Below are 16,485 nucleotides of genomic sequence, written 5' to 3' on the forward strand. Positions count from 1 at the left end.
GTAGTAACCGCAATCTCCTCCACCTCCATATCGCCTTCTCCTATTGGCTGTCAACACTACGAGTCCTTATAAAGGTCAGAAATCACATTCACACAAATACAAAGCAAGTAACATTGTTTGTGGATGCTTTCTGTTCGTCCAGATGTCTTGCCGGTGCGCTTTTACTAGTCCAGATAAGTTAACATTTTAACAAACTGTAAACGAATGGTTAGAAATTAATCAGTTCGCGTTTTCTTCCCCCTTCAGTCAGTGAGCTCGCGAGCTAGTTAGCATAACTTGCTAGCTGTAGCAGCTGGTAGCTATGGCTGCAGTTATTCTGAGTTTCCCAACTCTGCATGGCCTGAGGATCTTTACACAGTGAGTACATTAAATACTTATACTACTGCAATGATTTTGTCTGATTGGCTCACTTTGTCTTTTTGCCACTTTGCTAATTAGCGTCTGTTTAGCTTAACGTTTGATCGGCAAGCTAAGTTATCTTATGACTGAGCTACCCAAAGAGATTCAAGCTAATTATTGTAAGTTATCTGCTGCTGATCTGAGTAAAGTCACTTTATTTCTTCCGTCAACATTTACACGCATGTTTCAGTTGTTCATCATCTCTCGCAAGCGAGGGGATCAGATAATAAGTGAGCAAGGTTAAATAAAGGTAGCAGAGTGCCAGCTTGACTTGGTTGCTGCTGATTCAACCTGCACACTCGTCCTTTCGGTAGTTGGTGTCATTTAGATACTTTAGGACCCTTCAGAGTTTCTCTAGACGTGGTTTTAAGGTTCTGGTAACAGTTCAGCATCAGCATCTCCTCTGGCCTTCCCAGTCCTGTAAGAAATGTGAATGTATTTCAATGTCTCTCCATAGAAAACTGTCATGGACCAAAAGAGGCATCAGGCTTGTGTCAGGAGGTGAGTGACCAGTTTAAATAAATGACATTATCACTGCCATAATACCATTTAAAAAGGAATAAATAAAACCCTTTCTTGCAGACACTTAAATGTAAAAAATAACATCAGTTTTGCCAGAGAAATAAAAGAATATCAACATTTGTCAGCAGTAAACACTTAACATCGTTGTTGTAGTTTGTACCACATGAGTCTGTGGCTTGACACAGCTGATGGTGTGGTTGGGTGACGGTGGCTCACAGCTCAGTGTCTCAGAGATAAACGTGGCTACAGTTGGAGAAGATGAGACCAGTCCTGGGTTCCAGCTGTTATTCTGTTGAATCATCTTCCCCTTCAGGGGTGGGAAGAATAGAGAAGGTGCTGATAGCCAACCGAGGAGAGATCGCTTGCCGTGTGATGCGTACGGCCAAGAAGATGGGCGTCCGCTCTGTGGCTGTGTACAGCGACGCCGACAGAGACTCCATGCATGTTGCCATGGTGAGAAGCTCTACCTTCCTCATCAGACTTTTTTTTTTAGTGAATCTGTCGCTGTTTTGTTTGTTAATGTCTGTTTGAAATCCCACGTTTTGCTCGTGGTGTAGGCGGATGAAGCCTACCACATCGGCCCGCCACCCTCTCAGCAGAGCTACCTGTCCATGGAGAAAGTTCTGGAAGTGGCCAAGAAGTCTGGATCACATGTGAGCGAAACTCTAGTTTCTTAATCGACTTCAAGTAAAACCATTCGTGTTGGACGGGATTTGCTGGCCTCAAGGATATAATATAATAATTGTGTGTGTGTAGGCAGTCCACCCTGGTTATGGGTTTCTGTCAGAAAACACTGAGTTTGCGGAGGCATGTAAACAGGAAGGAATCATCTTCATTGGGCCGCCGTCCTCCGCCATCCGGGACATGGGCATCAAGAGGTGACACAGGGTTCACCGGGTCATGAATGCAGTATCTCATCATTTAATGAAATAGGATTTAAAATGTATTATTTTGTCTCATTTTTTTTTTCAGCACATCTAAGCACATCATGTCAGCTGCAGGGGTGCCAATCATCGGCGGTTACCACGGAGAGGACCAATCAGATGAGAGGCTGCAGGCCGAGGCTGCCAAGATCGGCTACCCTGTGATGATCAAGGCAGTCCGTGGAGGAGGAGGGAAGGTGAGATGATGGGGAATAATCCCAAATGATGAGTAAGATGAAGAAACATAAAATAGTAATGTGTGTGTGTGTGTGTGTGTGTGTGTGTGGCTGCTCAGGGGATGCGTATAGCTCGGTCCGACTCTGACTTCTTCGAGCAGCTGGAGTCTGCCAGACGAGAGGCCAGAAAATCCTTCAACGATGATGTCATGCTGGTGGAGAAGTTTGTGGAAGATCCCAGGTCACCTTCACTCTGTTAGGTAGCACCTTGTTTGTGTGGCACCAGAAGCTGATTCTGTCCCGTGGTTCGTCTCTCTGCTGCAGACACGTGGAGGTTCAGGTGTTCGGGGACATGCATGGCAATGCTGTCTACCTTTTTGAGAGGGACTGCAGCGTCCAGAGGAGACATCAGAAGATCATTGAGGAGGCGCCAGGGGTGAGAGACGGAGAAAGAGCAGCTGTTGTAGGGTTCCCACGGTCATCCGAAGCCAGGAAAAGTCCTAGACTTAGTCGCCGTAAAGTCAAGGAAATTTGCTCGATAGTTGCGCATTTATGAGGAACAGTTAAGAAAACTGTGAATGTCTGTGTATTTTTCAGGAATTTCAGTTACGCACGGCAACACAGAACCGGTGACGCCTGCCCCTGTTTTTGATGGTCAAGAATGGCAGCGACGTCACATCAGAAACCTTTTCAGATGAATGGCGTATTTCAACTTGTATTCAGTGTGTCTGTCAGTGGGGCTGGAATTGTCTATTATGCCAGTGTCCACAAGGGGGAGCATTTTTCTACAGGTTGATGGTCTCAGTGCAGCTCAGCCATCACTGCAGTCAACAAGCAAACAGTTCCTGCAACGTAGTTTTTTTGTAGTTTACCTTTGTTTCTGATGCGTTCTTGTTGAGCTCGGTGTCAGGTTTTGTCAAGGTTAAGCCACAACAACAAGGAAGGAATTTACGTTGTGATTCTGTTGTAGTTGAGTCCAGTTAGTAGTGGAGGGGTATCGTTTACCTGACCTTCAATTCAGTTAAGGTTAGGATTTTAAATCTCGACACATGCAACAGATGGAGAGTCAAGCTTTCCTTCCAACAATGTGACTGCTTTCCCTGTCAACTGGTCATCTGGACCGTTGATGATGCAGCCACGTTATCTGGTTGTGGGGAGGCATAGATGCAATATTGAAAAATGTACTGAAAATGATATGTAGGTTATGTGACGGTGGAAAGGTTTGTTGTAGCCCTCGTGAATGAGGATGATTTTTGTCTCATTTACTGTGACAATGTGAACTTAAGACAGTGAATCTGGAGTGTGACTCAACCGTTTTGTGTGTTTTCCAGCCGGGCATCAGTCCTGAGGTACGAAGGAAGCTGGGAGAGGCGGCCGTCAGAGCAGCTAAGGCGGTCAACTATGTCGGTGCAGGTGAGACAAAACACACACACTCACACACACACTCCAGTCTACCTCACACCAGATGCAAACACACTTAACATGCCTCTGTGTAGGTACGGTTGAGTTCATCATGGACGGCCAGCATAACTTCTACTTCATGGAGATGAACACCAGGCTGCAGGTGGAGCACCCCGTCTCTGAGATGATCACGGGAACCGACCTGGTGGAGTGGCAGCTCAGGGTGAGACCGCCGCTCTCTTCCTCAGCTTCGTTCCACCGCAAGCCGGTCGATAGTTCAGACATATCTGGGCTCAGCAAATCTTGGAAGCCTGCAGCCAGCTGTTTTGGTGCGCTAGAGACGGACGAGTCGGTGCAAGAGAGTTGAGCTAAGTTTCTCTCTGTGGCTGCTCTCGTGCAGGTGGCGGCAGGGGAGCGCCTGCCTCTCCTTCAGGATGACATCGTTTTGAGTGGCCACTCCTTTGAGGCCCGTATCTATGCAGAGGATCCAAACAACGACTTCCTCCCAGGGGCGGGGCCTCTGCTACATCTATCCACCCCCCCACCAGACCAACACACTCGCATAGAGACTGGCGTTAGACAAGGTAGGAAGTCCAGATGGAACTCTCAGTATTCTGTTGGTTACGATGCTCAGTGTTCAGAGGAGTGAAACATTTCATTACTCATCAGTGTAATCACTGTTTCCCCACCACTGCCCCAAGAACCCAAGAAAAAACAACAAACACAGAAATCACAGTGTTCGTCTAATTTAAGTGCACTTCCTTCATTTGAGCTCATTGGGGGTGTCGTTAGCATCAGGCAGCAGATTTGTACGTCTGAATATCATCCAATCACTCACCACGACACTGAGAGGTTTAAGTATCAACGAAGCCGCCGCAGGGAGAAAGTTGGTTTGGATAATGAGCAATGGTTGAATGGGAAGCTAATCACCTCGCTGTAAAACTGGGAGCGTCACAGCTGCCAGCACGTGTGTACTTCTACCTGCGTGTGTGTGTGTGTGTTTCCAGGGGACGAGGTGTCCGCTCATTATGACCCCATGATCGCCAAGCTCGTGGTGTGGGGAGAGGACCGATCTGCTGCCTTGAAGAAGCTGCGCTACTGCTTACGGCAGTACAACGTAAGACGCACCGCACACGGGAATTTATCCCAGCACGTAGCTTCAAAGTGTGACTTCATCTAAAAAGAGTAACCGCAGTTTTGTGTCTTGAACTTACGGATGCATTTTCCCTGTGCCACTTAAATATATTTAGCTTGAATGGATGATTTTGCCCTCGTTAGCGGTCAGTTGCTATTATCGTCAAGCTAAAGATTTGTTACTGGCACTTCCTGCATTCTGGAATCACAAAGATGGGAAAATAATCTTTGTGAGCTCAGCTCCCCTTTTTGAGTACTTTTTTTTTTTTTTTTAAGGCAAGATACGCTTTTTGGAGGAAGTATTGCTTTAAAGCTGTTGCGTTGTGTGTAACCTCAAAGTAGTTGAGGAGTCACAGAGAAACCCACAGGATTGTTGCCAGTTAAACAAGTGCCCAGCGTGTTCCCCTCTCCTCTTCCTTTATTTCCTCTCTGCTCCCTCAGATCTTGGGTCTGAACACCAATATAGACTTTCTGCTGAGCCTCTCGGGTCATCCAGAGTTTGAGGCTGGAAACGTGACCACCGGCTTCATCCCACAGCACTACGCTGATCTCTTCCCCACTCCGAAGGCTCCCTCTGGGTCAACGATCTGTCAGGCGGCCCTGGGCCTGGTGCTCCAAGAGAGCAGCAACACAGCAGACTTCACACAGACGTCCAATGGTGAGGAGATGTGGTGATGTCTAATCTGAAGCTCGCTCTTCAGCTGGAATACCAATGGTGATCCAAGTGCTGGTGTGTTTGTGATCTCCAGATCCGTTCTCCCCGTTTGGCTCCAGTAGTGGCTGGAGACTCAACATCCAGTTTAACAGAAACATGACGCTGCAGATGGGAAACAAGAGTAAGTACCAGATGCTGGGTTTGCCCTTTACTGCCCTCTGGTGGACGGAAAAGAGACAAACAAGCTAGAGAAGCAGGATTGAGGTCAGGGGGATCAAGAGCGGTGAATCATCTAAGAAGCAGAGTTTCTCTGGAACTGCCACAAGTTAAATTTCTTGTCAGATAAAAGCGAGACAGACTGCTGCTGTCAGCTTCTCACCAGACTCGTGTAAATGAGAGCCAGCTCTCAACGTCCTTAACAACGGAGTGTTTTGGCAGCTGACCAGGATCGTGTGAAACTCGTCACTCGGCCGAGTCTTAATTGAGGCTTTAGAGGAAGATGTAATAGAAAGCAGCTCCATTAGAGGAGGCGAGTCTTAAATGGCGGTGGACGGCTTTCATTTAATGGCTGTTTGAATAATTAACAGTGAAGCTGGTCGAGGCGGGTTTGTTAATGAACCCGTGTTCATCATTCAGACTTATTAAAGCGTTGGCTGTGCCAAAAATAAGTCTAGCAGCTGATGATGATGATGATGATGATGATGACGGTCTCTGGAAGCACTTCGTTGCTTCTCTTCATCCTCATCTCTACATCGTTTTACCTTTTGTGAGTCACAAACTTGTTCCTAAGGGATTCCTGGTTCTGCTACTTTTAGAGGTGGACGTGGTCGTCAAGTACAACAAAGATGGAAGCTTCTCCATGCAGGTGAGCGGGACTCTTGCTCTGCATCGGCGGACATTTTAACGGATCACACCTGTTAACAGAAGCTCGCTTATTAAATTTCTATCCCGCTCCGTTCCACGTGTTTGTATGTGACGTCATCTCAGGTTGGCCAGGAGTTTTATCATGTGACAGGGGAAGTGGAGATGGAGGGCGGAGCTTCGTTTCTGCACTGCTCAGTTAATGGAGTGAGGTCTCGTCCCAAACTGGTGATCCTGGACAACACGGTGCACCTCTTCTCCACGGTACGTGTGTGCCCCCCCGCACATTGTGTTGACCGTTGCCCAACATGGGGGCAGTGGTTCAGTCCCCTGTTCTGGAAATAAGAGTTGAGATGTCAGGATGGACAAACCTTGATGTAACAAAACAAACAAACCAGAAAATGAGTTTTTACCACTGAGTGGATATGAGATGGAACGTGTTCCCACATTACATCACCATCACTCGGCTCAGAGATATCGGATCAGAACACAAGCATATTTATTATTTTTGCTCGTGAAACATTAATATGGTCCCAGCCAACGTACTGCAGTTGCAGGCTTTCCTGTGTTGACTTCAGGAGGGCTTCATCAGCTGTCACCGCGGAGGCCGACTCACTTGTTAGCGTCCATCATCCTCTGGACCGGCGACTGGGGACCAGCAGTCTGTCAGCAGGGTTAAACCCTCCGTCCTCAGCTGTTGCTCTCTCTGACATCTTTACATCTCTTCTGCAGGAGGGAAGCAGCGAGGTGTGTGTTCCCGTGCCCAAGTATCTGGCGGGTGTGAGCGGCTCCGGGTCTCAGGGTGGAGCTGTGGCCCCCATGACGGGGACCATAGAGAAGGTGAAGGATTTCGGATTTATATGTGTAGTGATGAATAAGAATGTATTTGGTGATTAAACCCCCCTCCATCCCTCTGGTTCAGGTTGTCTATTAAGATGAAATGATTGAATTTCTAGAGTCAGAGAGCCGCAGCGTTACAAGAAGTAGCGAGTGTCTGAGTGAAGTGATTTGTAGGTTTATGCCAGGTGACATTATAAAGATTTAAAAGTGAGGCCATTTACGTCCCAGCTCCAGCGGCTGCAGGCTCAAGTCCTCGCCTGGATGATTGTAGACGCCGAGGGCACCAGGAGGTTAACGGTGTCGGCTTAGCCAGGCAGCGATTCACGGATAATTGAGTTTTCCTCCTGTTGCCCTCTAATGGGTTCCAACCCGTCCAAAATAAAGGATGTGGAGAGAAAAAGCTGAAGCGGGATGGTTGTTCATCTGCTCTCATTCCGACGTGAGCTACTGTGATCAAATCATGACCCCCCCCCCCCCCACACACACACACACACACACACACACACACACACTTGTGATGACGTCAGCCTCAAGCAGGCGTCCGCTACATCTAAAGTCATGATAGCTTGAGGCACTCAGATCAGTTCCCAGCATGGACAAATGATGAAAACACTTCCTGATACGAAGCTTCAGTAGTTTGAGTTTCCAACTGAGTGAAACGTCTTCAGTGGGGAGGAAGGGGTTTTCATCTTAGAGCACAACTTCTCGATTTCACGTTCACAGTCCGGCCCCCTGCAGGGCTCCCTGCAGTTCACCGCATGCGGAATAAAAGAATTTGAAATGTTTTTCTTTTTGGTGGGCAGCATGTGGCGATGCTCTGATAGCTGAAGCTAATGCACTTGTAGGCCGTTTCACGAGAGTCTCCAGTTCTGCTTTTCCCTGCCGTTTCTGTTAAATTTTCCTCTCGGCTGTCGGTTCGTCCTGGAGTGTTGGGTTTAGCCCCTCCATCGAGGCGAATCCAGATGATCAGTGTGTTGTGTTCAGGTCCTGGTGAAGGCTGGAGACAAGGTGGCCGTCGGAGACCCTCTGATGGTCATGATCGCCATGAAGATGGAGGTGAGCCGGTCCCACATTCTCACCTGGAATCAGGCCGATCGTCAACCTGTGTCCTTGCTAACGTTCTTGGTTCTCCTACTGCAGCACACGATCCGGGCCCCCAAGTCGGGTGTGATCAAGAAGGTGTTCTTTAGCGAGGGCTCTCAGGCCAATCGCCACGCGCCTCTGGTGGAACTGGAGGAGGAAGAGGAGGGTGACGGGGACCAGTAAGCAGAGCGGGCCCAGAATTGGTTCCTGTGACTGGAGGGTTTGCATCCAGCTCTTGAATTGTGAGTCAGGACCCGGGTTGTCTGCAGCGTGGGCGAGTCTGGCGTCTGTCTGGAGGGGATGAGACTAATATTTACATCCTGGGGACCCAACATGGAGACCGCTAAGAGGGTGGAGCAGCGGAACGCGTAGAAGTTTAGTTTCCTCCACAAACATCTGAGTGGCCTTTCACACAGCACAATGGTGCCTTGATGTCAGCTTTTCTTTCTTGTGTGTATTTTATTTCTCACATCTGTGTGGCAGTGCTTCTTTTCCTTTTTTGCTCAAATGTGGTTTTCATTGAGGGGTTTGGTTCCTGATGCACTTCCTCTTTTGAATGCACTAAAGCACCAATCATAGCGGAGCTTCCTGTCCGTGTAAACGGGGTTTATTTCTTTTTCTGTACGCGGCACCAACACGAGGTGGTTGTAAGCTGGTTGAGATTCTGTGGAAACTCCACGCGTGTGCCCGGCGCTGCTGTGATGGATAGGAGCAGTTACTGATAACGGAGGGAAAACTCGTCCATGAATATATTTGTTCAGAAATTTTGAATTTATTCCCACAGTTCGGTCCAAATCACCACGCTTTTTTCACCATTCGCCTCTACCACCACCTGTACATGTCATGAAATGTCTCATTAGTTTGAGACAAGACAGGAGCCTGGATGTGGCGCCACCTGTAGACCTTCTCTCCTTCCAGACCCCTGTTGCAAGGCAGAAAAACACTCCACAGCTCTGAAACACCCCTGAAGGGCAGCGAGGCATTTTATCAGACAGACGGTTCGCCTGGTGTAAATCCGTCGACGTGTGAACCCGTTGGTGCTCATCGCTCTCCTCCTACTAACCAGTGCTGACTTGAACTGAGAAGTTTGACGCTGTGTTTGTTTCCAGGCTGAATTTGTAGATGTATTATAATAGAAGATGATCTTGTACTGGTGAGAAACTGTAATAAAACTTTCCTCAAAGCTCCAGGTCTCCTACTTAAGCATGTGTGCTTTTTTTTCTTTTTTTAATTCTGACAGCACGCTGGACTTGTGAATAAAGAGAACGACGCCGCTTTCATTCCTCCTCTGAGCTCCTGCACTATGGAATTAAAGGGACCAGGCGCGAAACTCAGGCTATGCTGTTGCAGCTGAGCTCGATGGAGGCTCCATCTCTGCCAGCAAAAACGGCAGAGTATTTCCTTAGGAAAGTTACAAGAATACAAATGAGATTTAAACAACTTTCCATTTAAGATCTTTTTTTTTTTTTCCACCTCAAAATTGACCAACATATAAAACTTTTCAATCACAATCTACTTTGGAGACACTTTGTATTACCAAGGCTTATTTTTATACATTTGTTTCTATCACTGGCAGAAATGGAGGAACCGTCCAGGATGTTTGTCAGGGAAGAGACTCTGAGTCTGTGGTGCTAACTGTTAGCAGCTGCTCTCCCTGTGTGAATGGTGTCCCAGTAGAAACATAGGCTGCGTCCAAATTGCCAAGTGGCAACCTACGTCCTACTGCTACGGCCGACCGCTACAGCCTACTCCTACAACCTAAACATGGCGGCACCATTCAGACACCCTGGAAAGTTGGTGAAGCACGACCTCTGCCGGAAGAGCACAGATACTGCAATTAGGTAGACAGAACCAACGAAAGCCCCCACCTGCTGGCCTGGCTGTGGTACTGCACTCACCTTTCACTCATTCTCTATTATTTAGCACATTAACGCAATTGTAAAGGTGTGTTCACACGCGTTGTGTTTGGTGTGAACACGCCTTTAGTCATCAACAATGACAGATAAATGTTTGTGTTGCATAAGAATGGGAGACTGTTGGTGGAGCAAACTTGGCTTGTGGGTCCACAAGTTTTTAGGGGACGAAGAAGTCCGCGGTGCATTGTGGGCCATAGGTTGCTCCGTAGGATGCACCTGAACCGACCTCCAATGTTGGCGTGTTTAGGCTGGAATTTAGGTTGCGAATTAGGTCACTAATCGCGCCAGTTGTGGTTTCGGACAGACTACGACCTACGATCTGACCTACTTGGCAATTCGGACGCAGCGCCAGATACATGATTCTGTTCTTTGTCCCACTTCTGCTTTCAGAATCGGTTCTTTTACTTCATATCATGTGAGTGTAAGACTACACAATTCGGCTTTAAAGTCAAGTTTTTGGGGTCCTGGATGGGTCACAATCACCAACTGGGCCTGCGAGGCTTTGGTGTTTGACAGGAGGTCAGGACCACCTAGAGAGGATGACCACCACACGAGACCCTGGCTGGTCCTCATGCAGGTTTTTCTTTACTGCGCAGCGACAACGGTCACCACCACAGCACCTCTCCTCCACCTCTGACCAGCCGGACAACACCTGCAGCACCTTCACCTGCGGCTAAGCAAAGGAATACAGTAGAGAGTTAAACAGAAATTACAATCTGAAGTCTCTGTTAAGGTTTCGAGGCGCTTCAGTTAGACTTTGACCCAACGATCTGTAGACCTCGACCGGAGTTTAAACTACAACTTCTGCTGAAGGTTGGAAATCCAGAGTTGTCCATTAAGGCTCAACTGGGTTCAAGTCCGGCGACTGCGAAGGCCTCGGGATTCTCCTCATCCTCGTGCTGAGACATTCACTGGCTCCCCTGGAAGCTTCGGCGGGTTCCGTTCAGAAGGACAGAAACCACACTTTCAGACCCGCTTCTTAAAAATGTATTTATTTCGTAAATATAACCGCATTTTCATAAACATCAGCTATAAGACAGATTTACAGGAGGGAGGACAGACGGACAGACAGACAGAGCAACAGATATTTCAGTCAACAGAAGAGTGACGATGGCGAGTGACTCGTCATCGTCATCAAAGTGCAGCACAACTTCCTGATGACGGGATGAAATAAAGATGATCCCTGCAAACCAGCCTCGTGTCTGAGCCACAGGAGAACCATCGGCTGGCGTTTGAAGTCGGAGGCTTGTTCTTCGCTAATCTGATTCAAGGCTCTGCATCCCTGCACCGACGCCATCTGTCACCATTTCTACAGGGTTCTACTTTCCCCTCTGTACTTTTACCTTACTGTTTATCATGGAGCTGCAACTCACGATTACACTCCTCATGAATTTCTCTCTCACCTTTTTTAATCAATAAAGTTGCTCAAAGTCCAGTTTACTTTGTCTTCCATCCATCAAACAGCATTGTTTTATGGAATAAATTAAAAAAAAAAACAACCTCCAAAATAATTGTATTGAGTCTGCGAGCATCTTTGCTTGAAAAAAAAAGGAGGCAAATCATTACTCAATTAATATAGACTGTGATGAATTTTCTTTCAACTGACCGTCCAATTAATTGTTGCAACTCTAGTTTATTATTTACGGTAACGACTAATATTCTGAATGGAGCAGTTACACAAATGACACACTGAATTAGGATATTTGAGTATGAAACAAGTGTAGAAACTGGGATATTTGTAGACTTTTTTAAAAAGGTGTTCTTTGTCTGTATTAAGGCATTATGGGCGGCATGTCTATTCAATCCAGAAATCAGAAGGTTGCTGGTTCGATTCCCGGCTACGGACTTGTGGTTGCTCCTGATGAGCTGCTTCACACGAGGAAGCACTGGGAAGTGACGTGACTGCTGTGAAGGTGGAACGGCGCTGTGTGTGTGTGTGTATATAAATGGAGCTCATTCCCCACGAGTGCGTCTGATGGATGACACGATAGTCATGTGTGGTTAATTAAATATTAAACGGTAATTTCCTTTTTGAACTATGCGTCTGAGTAATCTCCTGCTTCTAGAAATATCCCCCAGGTCCATCGGAACCTGTCATGGAGCTCAGGTGACGTCCGTGCAGCGATGACTTCACTCTGGTGCCTCAATTACTGAAGATATAAAGTTCTTATGGATTACGTTGGCACCTGGATGTACAGTCAAATTAGAGAATAATACAATTGAATAAATATACCTGCAATGTTAAGTTTTGGTTTCAAAATGTCCAAGTTTTTAAGTCAGTCAGCTGATTCGGAGATGAACGATGTCATTTTTTGGGTTTTTTTTTTAACCTCCTCGAAGGAAATAGAACGTCTGATACATTTTCTTTCAGACATCAGCTGACGTTCAGCCACAAAATACTAACAAAATGAGTGTGTGCATTCTAACTGGATGTAAATTAGCATCCAAATATTGTGATATTAATTTCAGCACTGCTGACCACCATTAAAGCAGCGCCGGCGAGGTTAAATAAGCTGTGGGGTTCTGTGGCCATGAAGGAAAAAACGTCCTTCACACAATCAAATCATCATTAATCTGTGGGGTTTTGTCAGCTTGGGTTCGAACGCTGAAAATTTGAACACGGTTGCGTTTACCCCGGGTGGATAATCCCAATCGAGACAGAACTGAGGTGCACGGTGGGAATCGCTAGATTGAAGGGTTTGACCCACATTAGGGGCTTACAGACACATCGGCTGCGCTACATCACAGTTGACAGCTTGTCGAATCTGGTAACAGGGATTCCTGGATGCAGCAACAACTGTATAAAGTCCAAAATTTTAGAACTTGATTAAAAAAACAACAACAAACAAACAAACAAAAAAAAAGTTGAATCCATTCAGTCTGTAAGTCCTCAGTAGAAGTGAGAAGCTCTAAAAAAAATAAAAAAATAAATAAAATGCTGGATCCTACATTTCCCATGATGCAACTCGACTGCCTCGTGTTTCAAACCCCCACTGTCTCTGAACGACTTTCACACTCCAACGCTGAGTGGAAAAAGTCCCAAGTTTGACTCCTGAAGACATCGCCAGGCTCCATACAACCGTTACATGTCGCAGTGTCCCTCTCAGCAGAATCTGAGGAACACGCCAACGTTTTGTAGTCCGTCCTCCCCACAGCCAAACAAGATAGATACCATTCTGTCCTCTGTCCCGCATTAGGTGGCTGACTGCTAGTTACCTTAGCACGGTGAATGGTAGTGGATGAGAAGTGTTAGCATACCTCCATCAACTACAATTTATTCCCAAACTATCTTTGACTGTGTTAATGCAACCATGGCTGTGCAGAACTACTGGTATGAAATCCTTTCAATTACAAGTTTTGCTAACCTGCCCATCCACCAACATTCATTGTGCTAAGCTAACTAGCAGTCAGCTGGTGTCTGTCCACTTCTTAATGCAAACACAGAGGTGGGAGGAGTCTCCATCTACCTGTTTGGCTGTGTTACTTAAAGATGTGTTTTTTTTCTAACAGCATGTAAAGATGGCAGGTGCCACAGGTGTATCCAGGTGGACTTCAGAACAACAAATATGAGGTCAAATGGTTGAAAATGTCTCCGTAAACAAAAGTAAGACCTAGAGGGACTGATGATGAAGGTTTCCAAGAATAAAGTGATCACCACCATCACCATCATCAGTAGTTAACCGTTGTAAGAGGCGGTTTGTTTCAGGTGAGTTAGCTGCCATCCTTCAGGTTAAAAACGAGATGGCTAAACCTCCTGGTTAGACTGAACACAAGTGGCTGCATTCAGGCCATTTACAGCACAGCGATATATTGATATGTCAGAAAAGTATAAGACAAACACGGGAAAACAAAAAACAACAATAAACAGACAATTTCATTGTCAGCTTTGCAGCCGTGCGAGTGGAGCGGCGAGAGCAGGCCCAGGTGTGCATCAAGCAACAGGTACCGTACTGAACATCAACGATGTAAGATTATTACTGACTGGTCTGAGGATGCTGAGGGACACTGACGGAGCTTCAAACGGTAACCGTGGTAACATCTTCTGACTGGTGTTCCCTGTGTGGGTGAGGTGTAAACTGGTCATGGAGGTGTCAAGTTTAAAACGGTTGTCTTGGAGGGTTTCCATCTCAGCTCTCTCCTCCCGCCGTCTCTAAAAGTGCATCTCCTTCCCTCAAATCTCCGGCACTTGCTTTTGTTTGGAAGATTGAGTGCAGCACAGAGAAACCTGTGAGTAACGAAGTCGCACAACTACATCATAAACCGTTGTCAACCAGCATGGCTGCCACACATAGAATCCCACCAGCACACACAAACTTCGCCTGCATACTGGATAAACACATGCAGGAAAAACATAACAGGAAAAATAAAGATTCGTGACTTCAATGATGACAAACGAGCGATGATTTAAGAAAGAAAAGAGTGGGAAAAAAAGATGATTTTGACATGAAGTGTGCGATGATTTTTTTTTTTTTTTGTCTGTTGCAGTGGAAACATTTATCAGATAAATCTCTGGAGATACAAACATTCTGCCGTCTGTGTTGACAGCCATCAGCCACGATTCGAGTAAAAGCATCTCGCCATTGAAGACGGCACAGGATTGAGCCCTAAAACCTGGCGTTAGCATTCCTGAATGTCGCCTAACCCTCACCTCAGAGCCAGTAGGTTGTGTGAATGGGTTTTTAGTTGAACGCCTGAAATAAGGTCTGCGGTTAAAGTTAGCTTAAATCACTCCAACATTCAGTTGTGGTATTTTAATTTTGGAGCTTTCTATGTCTTTAAAAAGGTGTTGTTTTTTTGTTTGTTTGTTTTTTTAAAGGGGGGCCGAACGAGACTACAGAGGCTGACGTGGAAATTAAACATCAACACCCCAGCAGAAGCGCGACGCTACTGGACATGGAAGTCATGTGTCCGTGGTGAAGTCTGTCCACAGCATAACGTTAGCTTGTAACAATTGCATTTATGCTTCAGAAATCCTAACTGTGCTCTTAAATTTCTTGTGAAACAAAACATGCAAACCTTCTTTTTCCCACCACCAACAATATTTTTGTTAATTATCAAAAAAATCCAATGTAACGATCCCGTTAGCTTTTGGTCGAGGGAAACCACGGCGCTGCTAATTTAAGGGTTGTCCTTCACAAACAGATCATCCCCGTGGCAGTCAGGACCACACGAAATACTTTCAGGCAACTAAAATCCTTCATGTCTGATTATTACTGATCTTATTATATCAGATTAGATCCATTTTTTTCTGAATTTGCCTCAAACTATTCCCCAAGTGTCATGGTCTTTAATGTAGAGATGCCTTTGCTGACTGGGCTGAGAGGAAACAAGGCATTCGAGGGGTGTAAAGTATCAACAACAGTCCTCTAGTACCTTCAACAATCTATCTATATAGCTTCTTGAAACTGTATGGCTTTATAAACGGACCCCATCTGGCCTCCTTCAGAGTGACGCGCCCAGGTCTGAAGGGTCAGACCAGAGAACAGCATAGACAACAATAGTTCTCTGAACCACAATATAAGCTTCTGTACAATCAGGCACAAAAATAAATCTTTTAATCTCCAGTCTCAATCCGTCGCTCTTTGGTATCACTGTAGAGATCCACATAGAGTATCTAGGGAGGTAACAAGTCTAGACATCTGCAGAACTGCTGGGTCAGCAGGATTCTGGGTGCTACGGGACTGTGGGGGGTGGGGGGTGTGGGGTCTAGCTTTTTTCCCTTTCCATCTGAATGAGACAACAAAGTGCAGCTCTGAGAGAAATGCCGGTCCCGCAGTCCAGGGAGATCGTAGATTATGGAAGCAACTTCATGGAGGACCTTGGTTCTGACAGGTACCTGGTCCTGGTCCTAAATTGAAGGTCCTGGTCGTTTGTGTTTACAAACCACCCAAGTCCTGTGCTGAAGTGATCAGCGTGTCTAACCAACTCCGTTAGGCGGCAGTCCTCGGGGAACAGGACTGATGATGGCTAATGCTTGCAGCAAAAAGTCCAAAGAATCCCGTGCTGCGTCTAAGAACACGCTAGTTCTTTTTAATAATTTCCAGAAAGAAACGGCAACTGTGCGAAAAATGGAGTGAGATTATTCATGGGGAGATGCTTGACATGGTTCTGATCCCACGCTGCAGGTCCATCTCCACTTTTCTGACAAGAATCATGACTAGGAGACAAAAATCGACAAACCTGCAGCGTCATGCTGAGTCCTTTGGTTTCACATGATCTGACGGCTCCAGTTTGAATCCAGCAGAGAATGCAGCAAGTCTTAGCTTAAGTGGGTTAATGAAATGGCAGCAGGGAGCTGGGAGGGATGTGAGATTATGACTCATGGAGGAGTAGCAGCTTTGCTCAGCAATGGTTGGTCTCGATGGGCGACAGCGTCAGGATGCTACGATCGTTGGAGTAGAAGTTGTCCATGTCACCCCAAGACCTGAAAACAGGCAGCATTGACGGAGGGTTAGGAGGCTTAGGTGGGGGTGGTGGTGGTCTTGTAAGACTATGGGGCTGGACATCTGCTAGCTAGCAAGCCTTTCGCTTACATGCTGCTGACTAACAGGCCACTTGCCAACCTTCTCTGATCA

The 16,485-nt window shown here is 46.4% G+C and overlaps 2 protein-coding genes across 7 annotated transcripts in view; one reads left to right on the top strand and one right to left on the bottom strand.

Annotated features, from left to right (window-relative positions):
* The first annotated feature begins 57 nt into the window (after positions 1 to 57).
* mccc1 (methylcrotonyl-CoA carboxylase subunit) lies at positions 58 to 9,188 on the top strand. 2 transcript variants are annotated; one of them, XM_086224561.1, is made up of 20 exons: positions 58 to 74; positions 247 to 357; positions 857 to 900; positions 1,235 to 1,374; positions 1,479 to 1,574; positions 1,678 to 1,799; positions 1,894 to 2,041; positions 2,140 to 2,261; positions 2,345 to 2,456; positions 3,352 to 3,433; positions 3,517 to 3,644; positions 3,822 to 4,005; positions 4,429 to 4,538; positions 4,997 to 5,213; positions 5,305 to 5,391; positions 6,026 to 6,075; positions 6,198 to 6,335; positions 6,804 to 6,911; positions 7,896 to 7,967; positions 8,052 to 9,188. In XM_086224561.1, the coding sequence occupies exons 2-20, from the start codon at positions 302 to 304 to the stop codon at positions 8,175 to 8,177; spliced, it is 2,142 nt and encodes a 713-aa protein (XP_086080687.1). In that variant the 5' UTR covers positions 58 to 74; positions 247 to 301; the 3' UTR covers positions 8,178 to 9,188. The 2 variants fall into 2 exon arrangements, with proteins under 2 accessions (XP_086080687.1, XP_086080686.1); XM_086224560.1 differs by having other exon boundaries at positions 63 to 153.
* Positions 9,189 to 10,888: 1,700 nt separating this feature from the next.
* The window catches only part of atp11b (ATPase phospholipid transporting 11B), a 53,500-nt gene continuing 47,903 nt past the window's right edge, over positions 10,889 to 16,485 (bottom strand). For all 5 annotated transcript variants that reach the window (XR_015119376.1, XM_086225447.1, XM_086225444.1 and 2 more), the window contains one exon: positions 10,889 to 16,334. Coding sequence is in view for 4 of the 5 variants with exons in the window: in XM_086225447.1 (XP_086081573.1) it covers positions 16,253 to 16,334 (82 nt within the window). In the remaining variant the exon portion in view is untranslated. The remainder of the gene's footprint in view (positions 16,335 to 16,485) is intronic.

Source organism: Aulostomus chinensis, chromosome 14 (genome assembly GCF_037954235.1).
Source record: "Aulostomus chinensis isolate RoL2024-O1b breed Wild chromosome 14, RoL_Achi_v1.0, whole genome shotgun sequence".
Taxonomy (NCBI): domain Eukaryota; kingdom Metazoa; phylum Chordata; class Actinopteri; order Syngnathiformes; family Aulostomidae; genus Aulostomus; species Aulostomus chinensis.

Excerpts from the sequence above, each read along its gene's own strand:
- mccc1 (XM_086224561.1), top strand. The coding sequence starts at position 302 with ATGGCTGCAGTTATTCTGAGTTTCCCAACTCTGCATGGCCTGAGGATC. Across the intron at positions 1,375-1,478 it reads ACTCCATGCATGTTGCCATG|GCGGATGAAGCCTACCACAT; the intron begins GTGAGAAGCTCT and ends CTCGTGGTGTAG. Across the intron at positions 6,336-6,803 it reads CGGTGCACCTCTTCTCCACG|GAGGGAAGCAGCGAGGTGTG; the intron begins GTACGTGTGTGC and ends TCTCTTCTGCAG.